At 41.5% G+C, this 15,971-nt stretch overlaps 1 protein-coding gene across 1 annotated transcript in view; it reads left to right on the forward strand.

The window, feature by feature from the left end:
- Positions 1 to 452: 452 nt before the first annotated feature.
- CAMK1D (calcium/calmodulin dependent protein kinase ID) overlaps positions 453 to 15,971 on the forward strand; it is a 218,190-nt gene continuing 202,671 nt past the window's right edge. The window contains exon 1 of the mRNA XM_054399522.1: positions 453 to 544. Coding sequence (XP_054255497.1) covers positions 453 to 544 — 92 coding nt within the window. The remainder of the gene's footprint in view (positions 545 to 15,971) is intronic.

Below are 15,971 nucleotides of genomic sequence, written 5' to 3' on the forward strand. Positions count from 1 at the left end.
AAGTGACCTCAAGGCTTGGGCGCGCGCAGCTGCTGCGCGGGACAGCGGAGGAGGAGAGAGGGAGGGACGGGACAGCCCCGAGAGGGATTTCGCGAGGAGGGGAGGGGGGCGCGGAGGAGGGGAGAGGAGAGGAGAGGAGGGAAAGAGCCGGGGCGGGGGGGAGGTAGCAGAGAAAGTTGGGAGGAAATAGCCCAGGAAAAGTGACACTCGCGGAGCCCCCCGGAGCGCGGAGGAAATAAAAGCAGCGGCGGGCAGGAAGTGTGAGGAGGAAAGGGAGAAGAAAGAGGAGGAGGAGGAAGGGGAGAGGAAGAAGGAGGAAGAAGAAGAAGAAGAAACAACAGCAGCAGCAGCCGCCGCCGCCGCTGCTGCTGCCGCGGCAGAAGAGAAAGCAAAAGCCGCACAGCGGCTCGGTGCCGCCTGGCCCGGCATCCGCGGGGCTGCGCGCCGTGGCCATGGCCCGGGAGAACGGGGACGGTGGAGGCTCATGGAAGAAGCAGGCGGAGGACATCAAGAAGATCTTCGAGTTCAAGGAGACGCTGGGAACGTAGGTGGAGGGGAGCGAGTGCGAGGTTGGGGGAGGTAGGGATAGTGGTGATGTCCCATCCCCGCGGGGATGCGCGGATTGCCACACGGGTGGGTGCATGTGTGGGTGTAATTTCGTGTGCAGTCAGGGGTGCTGCTTCGTGCTCCACTCATCCAAGCAAGAAGTCGGGACGATCTGGGCGCATGGAGAAAAATATAATTAGGGGAGTTATATCTATTAAATTCAGTCGATGTCCCTGTCTGTCGTGCCCCCTCCCCTCCCCCCGAAAAAAGAGGGAAAAAAGGGGCGAAAGTGTTTTAAAATATTCCTACGGTGAGAAGACAGGGGAAGGCTTTCTCGTGGTGTAGCACAACTGTAAATAAATGCGGTCTGACTTGCATGCTTCCCCCTAAAGCCGATGGCTGTGTCTATTCAGGGAGAGACGAGGAGAAATAACCGGAGTGGATTGGAGGTGTTTTAGCTGCGATGCTTAACTGTTGTTGGGGTTTATTTCTGTTATTTATAGTGGCGGGGCATAAAGATTAGTAAAACGTTGGAGTTTGGTTGTTTTTTTTATCAGAAGGCTGAGAATAAACATGCGCAGATGGTGTAAGGTATGCAGGCTGATACCTTTTTTGGCTGAGCAGAGACTTTTATTTTTGTTAAAACCAATTTTTGCGTGTAGGATATCGTAGAGGTAGGGGAAGTGCTGAAGGAAGTCAGCATATGGGCTGCTGTGTGTATATAGGTTGTAATTAAAGTCCATTTGTATTGGGAGTGCTCTTGGTGGCTCTGTCCTCCCTGCTTTAATTGCATCTTTAAGCATGTCTCAAAACGAAGAGTCGTTAATCCCAAGTGTGACATTTCCAAAATATGGATTAATAAGTTTTGACTGTATTATTTCAGTTTCTGTCAGCTTCCAAGGGAGGGCTCTATAAACAGACTATTTCTGGTTCAGAGAGTCACGGGTTTCCTATAAGCAAACTACGAATAAAGATCACACTGGTCATTTAATATGGAGGTGGGCCACTCGACTCTGTTGTGATGAGCAGGTAGGCATCAGAAAAACACTGACCTAGCAAATCAAATTAATGTCTGTCCAGGTCCTTGAAGCAGCGAAGTACAGCATAAGAACTAAGTGTTATGGTGTATTCTCATTGCCTTCATTGAATTTTTGCTGCTGGAATTTCATCTGGGAGAGACATGTCTCTGCTTGTCACCTTATGTGTTTGTTTTCCTTCTTGAGCTGTTTGGGAAGAAAGTCTTAATGCTAAGAGATTTGTTAAAGCAGTAGGACAGTTTGCTTCAGTTTTTATTATACATCTTTATAATCTTCCTGGTTGTTGTATATGAAGCCCTCTGTGAGAGTTAATTTGTGCCACTGAAGAGGTCCAGAAAGAGTTAACGCTGTAGCCTTGATCCCTATTCCACTGAAGTTAATTGGAACAGGTGTGGGTCCCAAGGAAGGTAAAGTTGGTCAGAGTTAATAGTTATGCATATTAGCAGGGCTGTTGCAAATTAAATTCATTATCTGTGGCCAATTAGTGTCTCAAACTATTAACCACTCTCTTAGCCTCACAGTTTGGTTAATAAGTCCTTTCTGATGAGAATGGAAGGAGTGAAGTTTAATGTAACAGTCAATCTTGAAAGTTTTTTGAAAACTAAAATGCCTGAATTAGAAACCCGGGCCTGTATAAAGAAAAGAGAGCTATTTTCTTTTACAAACATAAACCACATTGATTGTTATGTGCCTTTAACAGCCTACACATTGGTTACCTCTGGTTGTGCATTCCTTAGTTCTGGAGAGCAGGCTGATCATTAGAAGATCTGAATCTGAGTTTTGGTTCTGTCCTTGCCCACCCACCAGCACAGAACCTGCAGTTCCTACCAGCTCTGGTGTGACTTACCAGGGTGTGAAACTTCAAAAAAAATTTAGGCCATCACTGTGCAAGTTATGAAAGTACTTGTTCCAGTCCCACTGACAGCAGTGAGGGGCAGATACACAGGATGCAGGAGTCCAATTAATGGGACACATTCTTAGTTATTGACAGGCAAGTACTTAAGCAGGAGTTAAGCAAAAATGTAAATACTTTTTAAAGCATCTGGACCAAAATGCTTTTTCTCTTTTTTTTTTTTTTTAGCAACTACAAAAATCTGCTTTGATGCCTCTTGCCTCTTGTACTACTGTAATGCTGAACTGTGCTGGACATCTATTGGTTGATACCGCCACCTAATAGATTTTTCTTTAGCATGGATGGGCTTGGTTTTACAAACTTCTTGTGTCAGATGCAATGACTGGTTTAGTGTAGTAGCTGTATTTTGCATTTCTCTGTCACCTTCCATTTCAGGATATCGAAGTGCTAAAAGCACTTTCACCAGAAAAGCAGCCCTTTTTGTTACAGCAGTCTTACATGTCTGTGGTAAAATTGGTTGGAGAAAGAAAAGCATTAAACCCCCAAATCAGGGAAGAAAGTGAAAGAGAAACCTTAAAAACGTATTTTATTTGAAGTGCATTGATTTGTGAATGTTAATCTGCCTGTATACCGTATTCATGATTTGTTCTGTGAAGGAATTCTTTCATCTGAATAAAGCTTTTCAGCAGATCTTTAACATGGGAGAGCTGAAATTGCTGGAATTACTAGAAAGATCCTTACTCAGTTAATCATTATATCATTTGGTCTTCAAGGAACCTCTCTAATGAGTAGCCAGCTCTCTTTTCCAGAGCTGGAATTAATTATTTACATGTCCCTGTAAATCATGTCCAGCCACACTGATACTGAAATAGGCATCTTGAATTTGACATCACCTCTGGATATAAGAGAGTAGCCTTTTCCACCTGAAGAATTACTTTCTTTAGTGGCTGAGGTCTGTATTGTTTGCTTTGTCAGCGCTGTTTGGCAGCAGCGTTTTCCTGAAGATGTTACCAATGCTACAGTGGCTGGTTCACCTGGTACCCAAACCTGTATTTAACCTCTTCTGTATTGATGCAGTAAGTCCCTAAGGATGACCAGTCTTAGTTTGTGGCTTCAGCCTCCTGGGTACCAGAGCATGAACAAATATATTGGTAATGTTAATTAAAAAAATAGAATATAAATAGAAGATAAAATATATTATGTGTTCTACAGTATATTATAGATGATAATATATAATCATAGAATCACTAAGGCTGGAAAAGACCTTTACAGTCATTAAGTCCAACCATAACCTGACTACCATGACTGCTGAACTATAGCCTGAAGCATCGACACACTTGAACACTTCCAGGGATGGCAACTCCACCACCTTCCTGGGCAGCCTGTTCCAATGCCTCATCATTCCCTCAGTAAAGAAATTTTTCCTAATATCCAATCTAAACCTCCCCTGGCACAACTTAAACCCATTTTCTCTCATCCTATTACTAGTTACCTGGAAGAAGAGACCAATGCCAGCCTCACTCCAACCTCCTTTCAGGTAGCTGTAGAGAGCAAGAAAATCTTCCCTTAGACTTCTCTTCTCCAGACTAAACAATACTGGTTCCCTCAGCCACTCCTCATAGCTATAATGTAATGTATTATTATATACAAAATACATATTATGGTCCTGTTCCATTTTTGATCTGCTTAAGTTTGATGGTGCTGTTCCATGTCAGAGTGTGGTAACATGGCAGTGAACCATGCCCTGGATATTTAGAGTCAGTGGGCACCTCTTCTTGAAACTGGGCCTGTTTACTAGTGAGCCATTGAAGGTGAAATTACAGATCCTGAGAAAGTAGCTAGGAAGAAATACAGAGTAAAATTAAGAGTAAAGTAAAATCACAGCAGCAGGCCAGATGCTCAACTGATGAAATTTGGAGTTCCTTCCAAGTTAAGATGGGTAGGCTTAAGGAAAGAAGAGGATACGACTAATTGCTCATCATTTTTACTTTTCACAAGTTCTCCTATAGTAGCTCTACTCAATTCACAGGCCTGCCTGAAGAGGGGGATTTCTGCCTCAGCCCTTGAAAGATGTAAAGCTTAACAACAGCAGGAATCTGATAAAAAGATCTGTTAAAATAATCTGATAAGATGATCACTGAAATATAATTTTTTTCTCCATATAAAAATGATTTTATGTCTAAGGCATTTTTAAACACAGATTTTGAGATTCTAAGAAGTAATAAGATACACCATGTCATCCACCAGCCAAAGAGGAAAGCCTCCAATCACTTGATCTGCCTAATCAGACCAGCCTTGCATTTCTAAGATGTCTGTTATTAGGCCTTATTGACATTGGAGTTATGATGAAGTTATAATATTTAGAAAGTATCAAGCTTAGTAACTATGGAGATATTGATGCTGCACTTAAATATGATGTGATAGATGCCTGAAAGCATAGTAATGATAACACAGGGAGTTGCATGGATATAGCCATAACAAAGTAAAAGCCAGATGGGAACATAAATATGCTTCAGTTGTGTGTCCAGTACTTTCTTAAAATACAAGACAGAGAAAACCTATAGGTGGTTCTGTTTTTCTGTTTTGTGTCTCTTCCATACTCTTAAGCCATTTGATGGGTTCTTGGCTCTCTTCATAACTCTTCTATACAGCCATACGTGCTTGTTCATGCTGGGAAATGAAGTCACTCCATGTCCTGTTCTCACATCCATTTTCTTTCTTTCACGTGTACATTATCACAAACTCTTATGTGCTGTCTACAATGTTTTTGGCCTCTCATATCCTCCATGGTATCTTCCTCTGCATACAATCTCACCTGACACTCAGGCTTTTCATGAGCTGGTCTGCCTTATGCTCATCTGTTCTTGATTGCTCAGACCTTCATGGAGAACAAGGCTAATGGAGGTGATGTGCCTCAACTGACTGCCCTGTAAGGACAGGTTCTGGCAAAAGTGCCCCATGCATTTGAGTTGCTCTGTACAGAGGAGGTGCTGGGAGGCATCACTAGGCTCAAGATCTGTTTTTCTCTGGTCAAAGATCTTCCCTTCTCATCAACCGCATGTCAAAAAGCTGTTGTGTTGGATTCAGCACATCATCACTCTTTAGCTGTTTAACTTCAAACACCATGCAGGTTGCTCAAGTGCTTTTTTTTCCCTTCTGATTTTGGAATTTCTCAAGACATAAAGAAACATGTTGGTATTCCTCTGAAGATTCCTCTTCCCGTGAAGATTGGAGATTTTATGTGGTTTTCACGTTCCATGACGTTACCAGCAATTTCTGCCTTTCTCTCAGGACACCTCAGCAAGCAGCAGTGGGTCTGTTAGACTGTTTCATCTTTCTCTCAGTTCAGTATTTTCTTTTTTTTTTTTTAAATGACATTAAAGAAACATTTCACAAAAGAAATATCTCCAGGATAGAAAATACAATGTCCAAAAGGGCAGAAGTTAAGGCACATATTTTCATGGGGAGGATTGATGAACCACTGGGGCAGACTATGGAGGCAAGTGGTTCCTGTCTCACAGAATCACAGAATATTAGGGGTTGGAAAGGACCTTGAAAGATCAAGTCCAACCCCCTTGCCAGAGCATCTCCTCTGGGATGATTTGCTGGGAGAAATCCTCTTGCCAACTGAAAGCTCTCAAGTTTCATGCAGGAGTCACCAGGAAAGAGCCTTTTGTCCCTCTTTATGGAGGAAGATGTTTCAGGTTAATTTCTGACCTCAAGATCTGTAACTGAGAATCTTGCCATCAAAACCATGTGGAGTTAGGAATAATTCTTGGTAAGAGGTGCATGGTACCTACTGCACTTCTCTAACATCTGTGGGAAGAGGAGTGAAAGCTGAGGCCCAGGTATTAATGTTTAACTTAATGCTGTGAAACAACTCAGATGTCTGAGCTTGTGCTCTCTATGTAGGCCAAGCAGAAAAAATACTGTTAGAATTCCTTTAAGGTGGCATATTTGTTTTAAACTACGTAATCCTGTTTGCTATCATATGGCATAGTTTACTACCCAGTGTGCTCTTGGAGTCCTTACTATCTGCAGTGTGAATTGTAGTGTCTTGTAATGTAAATTGTTTGGGTCCTTTGAACAGTTACAGAAAATGACAGGTTTGAGCATTCAGCTGGGATTGAAATAGGGGGGGGGAAATAAAAGCTATATGATCAGTGGATTTAAAGGGTGATGGAGAGAGGACTGGGAAAAAATAAATCTACAGCCACTGGTGAGAAGGGATTTTTGACAGCTCTTCTATGCATAGTTCATGGGTGCATTTTGGACAGTGCTTGTTTGGGGTGACCCTGTAGTACAAAGGTCAATTTTCTTTCATTGGCTAAAAGTAGGGTTTCGAAAACTCGCATGGCTTTTTGGGAGTTTCCAAAGTTATATTTTTACCCATCTGCTGTATTGTCAGCTCACATATGCACTAACGCTTCCTTCATGAGCCTTATTTTCTCCCAGTTTTGACGCCTTACCTCTCTTTGCCTTGCTTTGTCTCTTTTTCCATGGCTGTTCTCTTTCAAGTACATCTTTGCAGTGTCTGAGGTCGTTGCTACCTGAGGATGCTTGCTCACCTGCATACCTCTGCAACCAAGAGGTGTGCTTGGCAAGTTGACAGTAAGATGTCTGGGTAGGGTTGAAATAGGATATTTGGGCTTTTTTCCCCCCTATTGTTTTGCACAGGGCTTAGAAAAATGGGATCCTTGCCTAGGCCAAAACTCATGTTACTATTCAGGACCTCAGTATGGGGAGAATCTTTTCAGCTGACCCTAAACAGCAGACCCTGTGACAGTTTTAAACTGAAAGAGAGGAGATTTAGACTAAATCTAAGAAAGAATTTTTAATTTTTTTTATTTTTTTAAACAATGATGATGATGAAACACTGGCACTGGTTGCCCAGAGAGGTGGTACAAGTCCCAACCCTGGAAACAATCAAGGTCGGGCTGGATGGGGCTGTGAGAAACCTGATGTGGTTGAAGATGTCCCTGCTCATTGCAGGTGATTTGGACTAGGTGACTTTTAAAGGTCCCAACCAACTCAAAACATTCTGGGGTTCTGTGAATGTAACAAATACTGAGTTCACAGCTGCTCTTTGTGTGGATGTGAGCTGAGGGCAAAGCATGTGTAAAAATAGTGGTGTTTTTGTCAGCTGTAGAGGTAGCTGACATCCCAAAGCTTGCCACAAGCAAATCCCAGAGGATCTGAAGATTTGGTGGAGAGGTAGTGGATAGAGCTGAACCCAACTTTTTAGAGTCCTGTAGTAATCCTTTAACCAGAAGTCTAATCTTCCCATCACAGCCACAACACAGTGGGTGTGAGAGCCTTCTTCGCTGCCGCTCCTGCCATCTGGAGCAGCCTGTCTGCTTCCTTCACCTTCCATCTGCTTTCACTGAGGAGCTGAAATAACTTTTTATGTCTTCTTTCCTTATTTTTTATCTCCTTTTCTCTCTACCTTGGTGACTGATCTCAATTATTTTTGTTGCCCTTCATGCACAATTCTCCTGACTGCATGCAGAATATTAGCCAGAGTTATTTAATCCTTTGAAGCAACCAAGGATACAATTAATATTGAATCAAGTTGTATTGTTTTGGTTTGTTTGACAATAACAGTAACAGGATTCTGAATTTATTGCCAGTAATGGTATTCACTTAACTGGTGAGTCATAGTTTATATTCATGATTACTTAATAGGACCTAATTTTCTAGACATTTTAGGTCCATGAAAACCAAGTTGGAACTAAACAAGTAATGTTAGTAAATAGGTAATAAGTCAAAGGCGGGATAAAAAGTTCCTCGGGGCAGCAATCTGTCATTTTCATTGGAATTCCAACCACCTTACATTTCAGTGCTTCTCTGTAAATACTAATTAACAACAATAACAATAATTTGCAAACATATGTCTGTGAATGGTCTGCCCTTGAATGACAAATAGCTTAGCAGTCAGAATATTTCTTCTTTCTAGAAATCATGCTGTTCCTTAAAACCTTTATAGCAAATCTTAACACTGATGACTCTTTTTTTTGTTGTTTTCTGACTTGGCAGTTGCTCTAATTTTGCTCTGAATGTTGTGTGTCAATAATTTCTAAAAAATAACACTATAAATAACAGATTGTTAATAAACTTTTCAAGGCCCTTCACTGATATTTTTGTGTTGAAAGCTGTGTATGGAAGTCTATGCCAGAGTTACCCAGCAGATTGTATGAGGTTAAATTAAAATAGTACTCTTTAGCAGATTTGGGTTTTGGCTGAGATGAAAAGCTTTTCAAAGGTCATGTATTATTTATTTATTTAAACACTGGACATGCTAAGAAAAATCTACTGGGAAGCTCTCTTTTGGATCTGATCTGTGTGTAGAACAGCTGAGCACAGGACTGCAGATCCTCTATAACAGTAGATCTAATTTTACATGCTCTTTTTCCTGGGCAGTATCGTAGGTCATACTTAAATCATAAACATTTTTGGACAAGAGGTTTACATAGCCGTGAAGATAGTTCTTAAAATACCTGTTTTAGGAGGAGAAAGAGGAAGAAGCATGTATTGATTTTTGTTTTATCTTATATTCCCAACTGGAGATAAGCTAAACAGTTTCAGTCTACTTACAGTTTCCAGGAGGAATGAAAGGGAGGTGCTTTTAACAATGCAAATTACCATGAGCATTTACCATCAGCATCAATAAAGTGCAACACTGTGGCATCTCTTCTCTTAACCCTTTGCTTTTACACACTTTCTGCTCAACATGTATTTTTCTCATTGCCTGCATCTTAATGCTCTCCTTAATTTACATTATTTTAAAGTATGTTCTGTCATACCTCAGCACTCAAAATTTGGAAATTAGATCCAATTCTCAGTTGTCAGAGTACAGAGGACCTAGAGATTTCTTCTGTGGCTGATGGGAATGGAGCAGGGTTAGAACCCAGAGAAAGTTTGAGGCCTGGGAGTCCTGAACCTCTGTGTTTGTTTTGGTGAGGCTTGGTGTATCAGTTTGGAGAGTAAGGAGAGTAATACTGTACTTGTTCATCAGTGGTGGGGTATGAAGGCTTGCAGGTCTTCCTAGGAAGCTTTCTTCCTAGGGTCCCTCAGATGTGACAGGTGTCTTCCTTAAGACAGTGCAACCTAGCGCTGCATAATCATTCTGTGATGTTTGTGTGTTTGGTCTGAGCAGTGTGTTTAAACTTGCCACCCAACCTGGAGCCACGTGCCCTTGAGAAATGTGGCTGCCTTGCTTCCACCAGCAGTGCTGCTGGTTGCAGAAATGGATGGGGTTTTGAGGGTAGTACACAACAAAACAGTGTAACTGCTTGTGCTTAAATGTAAAGATTTGCAAAAGCTGAAAAAAAAGGTATTTGAGGGTTGGACACTAGCAAGTGAAATTTGAAGGCTCTCAAATATGCAAAGGTTTTATTGCATTGCCTTTTGTTGGCCTTAAATGAGATCAGACACTGTTGAGGTAAGAAAATTATGAACACCAGAGTAAAAGACTGTACCCAGAAGAACTTATAATCTAAATAAATACAACAAAAACGCTAACACTGTTTTGTTAGAGATGAGAAACCGTGTCACTAGTAAAGCCAGAGCTGAGCCTGAATCTTAACCCCAGCCTTATGCAGTAGATTGTCCTGCTTCTTTTAATAGTGGGCACTGTGTCAGCACCAAAAAGTGCTGTCTGTATGCATGGGCACCTTATTGCTGTGTTGTTTCACAGATGCTTAGATGAATTGAGGTCTTCCCAGAGCTATAAAGAGCTGGAGCAGACCAGGCTGTTCTTGGCAATGTGGGATTGCTCCCAGCAGAATCCCAACCTGACATCCTGACTTAAATAATTCAAGGAACCAGGCTTCAATCAGGCTTCCGCTTACCAACCCAACTCAGAATGGTAGAATCACAGAGTAGTAGGGGTTGGAAGGGACCTCTGGAGATGGTTGAGTCCAACCTCAGCTCATTAACTGTGGCCTGGCCATCCCCACTGTGATGGGCAAGGGCTGAATTGAGGGAAGCTATTAGATGAAAAACTGTGGAAAAAGCAAAAAGATGTAGAAAACTCCAAGCAACGCAGAAGAGAGCTGTGGTGGTGGGTTTTTGGGGGGGGGGGGGGGAAGAAGAGCACTTAAAGGTTTTGCAGCCATGTGGAAAACTCCTCTGGGAAAGGTACAGGTTAGTAATGAAATTCAGCTGTAGTTGAGAGAGGCTGCTGGAGCATCCCTGAATAATCCTTCATTGTTATATTGAGTTGGCTTGGAGATTTCCTCCCACTGCTCGCTCTTGCCTTCTCCTGCCTCTCAGCATAAGTGAATTAGTACAATATGCCCAGCCATGAAGCCTGCAACGTTTTGGAAATTTCATGCACAGCAGCATGCTTGATGTCAATGGCAGAAGGAAGATGCTGTGAACCTATTAACTTACTGCATGCTCCCTAGCCTGTGTGCTTGCAGAGTACCTGAACAAATTCACACCTTTGTCTTTTACTTCAGGACGTTTTACGTTTTGTAGCTAGGACTTGAGATATCTTAAAGATACCTAAAGCTCTGGGATCGTCCTCAGCCTCACACCTTAGCACTAATGGGATTTCTTGCCGAAGGGGTGTAATTAATTTGTTCAAGAGGCACAACATTTTTTTTGAGGGGAAAATCTGGCACTGTTAGGCTTTTCCATGGACTGATGATCATCATCATAAAAACACCACCTCCCTCCCTGGGTGCAAGCCAGGGTGTTTTGAGACACCTCCTCTTGTGTAATTACATAGCAACCTGAATACTGCAAAGCAAATAAGCTCTCCTTCCCAACATAAAATGCTCCCAAACATAAAAAATACCGAACAAAACAACCCACAACCCTCTACAAAAAGGCTTATGCACTTATGTGCCCTTCTTTAGGGTGAGAAGAGGGAGCCAAACTACATGTGGCTTGTTAGCCAAGTTCCTTGATGCACCATGAGAAGATGCCTAGATAAAAACACTTACAGATCAGAATAATGGTATGACTCTGGTTGGCCAAATGACCTAGGCACAGGGGCACAAGAGGAATAACTTAGAAAGACAGGAAATGTCCCATGTCACAGATTTGACTTATGGCTTATGCTTTTTATAAAGGAGGACACTGGGGGAGAATGTACCAAGAAACAAGCTGAAAACTCCATAGTTCTGAAAAGCACAGACAAAGGACATACAGGTACCGCAGGTTGCAGGCAGGGTTCTGCACTTGGGTACATTAAGGTGTATCTGAGTAATTTTACTGACTAGTTTTCCTGGCTGTAGCCATGTAATTTACGTTATGGACACAAATCCTATCCTCTTAAGAGAGAAACCCTGAAAAAAAAATTGAGAGCTTTGTAGCCAAGGCCTTTGAATGACCTCTGAATCTTATATTTTTAATTGAAAGAAAATAAAGTGATTCTAGGATTTCTGAGTGACATCTGAGATGATTTGTGTCTGCAAAGCAAATGTGTGCTCTTCTGGCACTGCTGAAAGAGAACAGAACAAGTACTGAAGCTGAGAGCGTGCTCATTCTGCAGGTGAATGCCAAAAAGGAAAAGTCCGGGGCAAGGCAGGGCAACGGGATTCAATGCCAAGAAAGACTTGTTTAGATGGGCTGCTTTTAGTTTAGTTGACTCTAGAAACAGTTAGCTCACTCTGCTGGTTGATGAGATATACAGCTGCAAAAGTTCATAGGCATGGATAGGTTGTACACTGCACCAGGCAACATCATAATTTTCAGTCCAGGGCCACTAAAGTTACTGACAGCTTCAATGCCAGTGTTTGCTCTGGAGATGGTGTGATGCTGTGACATCTTTATCTTGCATTACCACATGGTTATGAGGAAGGTGTAGGAGCCCTTTATGTACATATAAGTAGATACAGTCAGCATGTATGTATATATATATATATATATAAAATGTATATATACCCACACATTAAAAATACTATAGTATGGTAATGCATAGTGATATCTAGTGCTAGTTTCTTGCCACACAGCATGTTGTTTGACTTTGTTAATAAATGCATAGAGAATGAACTGTGCCATTTGGTAAAAACTGTTTAAGAGTATCATGAACATTGTTAATTTATTCTGTAGTTTGAATTTCTCTTCATATTTGGGTTACATTTAGGTGAAGACAGGAGAGCTGTGCCTGATTACATTATGTAAGCTTCATTATTTCTCATAAAGTGTCTAACCCAAAATTCAGTATATCTCCAGTGGTGAAGAGGAGGTTGTCCCTGGATGTAAACTGGCTTTAGGCAATTTCTAAATACCTTTGTATATACAGTGACTTCTTGACAGATGTTTTTTCTGATGCCCTGTTGTGTCCTTCCATCTATTGAGGTAAGGCTGGAGCCCACCTAATGGCCCTGTGTTTCTACTCTTGTTCACCATGCAGTTGCTTTCAGTGATGGAAATGGGATAGTGTGTTTTTCCCATCCTGTCATCTTTAGGAGGAATGACTTTGGTAGTACTCCACAGCTGCTGCATGGTGTTGGACCTTGGTAAGTCTGTGACCAAAGACCATGGAAGGATCTCAGATGCAGTCTTTGCTCTGTGATGCCTCATGTCCCCCATGGCCTTCTAACTCTGAGACACTTGTGATACGTCCTCTGAAATACTGGAAGGAAAGTGCTCACATTGCCTAAGATTTAAACAAGAACTGTATGGTGCCCTTTCATTCAATTAGCTAATGGGATAAGCCCAGTCTCATAAGAAGTAAGAACATGATGTTCCCCTTCCCTTGGCTCCTTCATATCCGCATTACCTCTGCTACACAAATCATGGATTTCTATGTCCTGTCTAAACCTTGCACGGTTGGGTGTTGTCATGTCTCACGGGAGTGCACAGCTGCAAGATGTCAAAGCTTCTTCCCTCAGGTCAGTTAAGGGCTTTGTGTTTAGATAAAGCACACTTCCCGTGGGTAAATTAAGGGAGTGCAGAGCAGATGGAGTCTGTTAGAGCTTTTTGGGTGTAAACTTGACCACAGGAAGTGCAGGATGAATTAACCAATGCCTTGTTTGATGTTAGGAGGTCTATCTCGGATAGCCCCCTCCACAGATGGGGTGGTTGAAGTATCTTCACTGACCACATTTAACTCTGGTCTGTGCCACTGCCTGCAGGGTGATGGCAACTGCTTGTTGCCCTCTGCCGCTGTACCATTATGGCCTGCAACGCTGTGTCAATTAAAACCTCACCCTGCTAATGGCATTGTGGTGGTGAGTACAATAACTTCTGAAATCAGCTCCCTTTCCTGCTGTTATTTAAGCAATATGCCCAGGGACATGGCAACCCTATTCTGGTATTTTAATGCTAAAGCAAAATATGGAAGATAAAGAGAGTGGTAGTAAAAATATTTGAAAAAGGTGTTGGCTTCAGAAGGTTCCTATAAAATGTCTCCCTAGAGGTCTCCTCATGCATTGGCTTTGTGCTCTGAGTAGATCTCCCTAAAGTTAGAAGGTAGCATGCAAAAACACTCCAAGCTTGTTTCTCTTCTAATTTTCTCTTAACTCATTTGTAGTAGTGCAAAGTGTCTGTAAAATTCTGCCTTTGATGTGCACAGCTTGGAGTTTTTCCTTTTGGAATCAAGAAAAGCTTATATTACTCATCAGCACATTCGAACAGCAGCATTTTATGTTCCTTACACTCAGGTTTCAAACATCAGTATAAAGTTACAAGGCTGTGGAGGAACTGGTTGCAATTCTAGGACAGAAGAGGAAGGGGCTGAACATGTCCTATGGGGCAGTTTGCATCTTCTGCCAGCCCAGTTCTTTGCAGGGATGTACTGTGAATTTATTTAATGAAACAATACAAGTTAAAAATAGTCTTCCAAACAGGAGGTGGGGAAAGGGAAGAAATGCAAAGTACAAGAAGTTTTCTTTCTTTTCATTCCATAGACACTATAAATCAGCAGGGAAGTCAACTGCATTCTTTTTTTTTTTTTTTCTTTCTATCTGCATTGAAATAGTTTGCAAGAGCTGTTTCTCCAGGACCAATTTCTGACTGAGAACAACAAAAAATTGGTAGATGCTAGGTTGAATTTGTGTACTGAATTCAACTTAAGAGCTGTAAATGGAACCAGTCATCATTTCTTAATGAGATATATGAGAACAAAGAATCACAATGCTTGAATAATCTGTCACATCTCTATCAATGCTGCTTAAGCAGTTACTCAGTTTGTTCAATGGTTTGACAAGGTAACATGACAAAAGCAATTTGCAAAGCAGATAAAATATAAATATACAGTGCTTTTTCTTTTTTTTTTTTTTTCCCCCCAAGAAGGTAATTCTTAAAGCTGTATGTTTGTTATTCATACAATCCCTGCCCAGTCATCTGTTTTCAGTGGCACTGCTTGGATGAAGTCCTACATGGCCCACAGTGATATTATTCACCGGATCATTTGTCATTTATCCTTCCTTACTCTAATGAGACTGTCGTCTGGGTGAAAATGAATGATGCATTATTCTGATACACAGTGTAAGTATGTTTTTCACATAGTGCTCTGGCTGAATTTCTCCAGAATTGGCTCTTAAGGAAGCCTGGTCCTCAGCCTTTATTAACCCTTAATGTAAACCTTTCTGCATATTTTATTCATTTGGCAGCAAATGTAGGGGAAACTTGGTATGAGTTCCCTAGGAGCAAAGTAATAAGCATTCCAAATGGAGGTGATACAATCATCTGTTTTAATACCAGACATTTCAAGACATTGCAGCAGACTGGTACTGAGATGGCCCCATTCCTATTAGTCACAATGAGTATCTGCAGCAAACCATGGGTAACAAGTTACAGGGACCATCACAGTGGAGATGAAGTGCTATCTTCAGCAGCAGATGTTCACTGGCCTTACCCTTTTCAAGTGCCCATACTTTGAGTGTGGTGTCATGAAGCTATGGCACAGAAGAAATTATTTTTTTCCTTTATCTTCCCTGTTCTTCTATCTTTTCCCCATCTCCATCTTTCATTTCCCACCTTCTCCAAGGAGAGCTCACAGATGTAAGGCTTTTGTTCCCTGTGCAAATAACCCTGGGATTCCCTCAGTCCATTTATATTTTATATAGCCTACAACATGCCATTGAAGTACCTTGCTGCCTATCTTACTGTGTCTTTAACTTTGTATGTCACCAGGTTCTCAACAGAGATGTTGTAAACAGATTTTAGGGAATTGTGAGCAGATTTTATACCAGACGAGGTGACAGGATTCCCAGCCACCTTTCAAATATCCCAGAGGACTCTGTCATAGAAGAGAATCCTATTTCTTATCTTTGCCACACGACTCCCATTACTATAATTTCTGTACAAACCACAGTCCTTACAAAATCTATGATACTGAAAGATCATATGCTTATATTTTTGCTACATTTATGCATGACATATGGACTTCCAGTGTATGGTTACTCCGTTCCTGCTCAACATCTTGTATATTCTGGTGACTGCTGAAGAATCTGAATATGTACAGTATTTTCTTATCTATTTTTGGTGTTGCTGCAGCCTTTAACTTGTGGTTTGTTGCCTGTCAAATACTCATGGCTTCATTAAGAAACAGATGTACAGGTCTACACTTTGTCTTT

Source organism: Indicator indicator, chromosome 3, assembly GCF_027791375.1.
Source record: "Indicator indicator isolate 239-I01 chromosome 3, UM_Iind_1.1, whole genome shotgun sequence".
NCBI lineage: Eukaryota > Metazoa > Chordata > Aves > Piciformes > Indicatoridae > Indicator > Indicator indicator.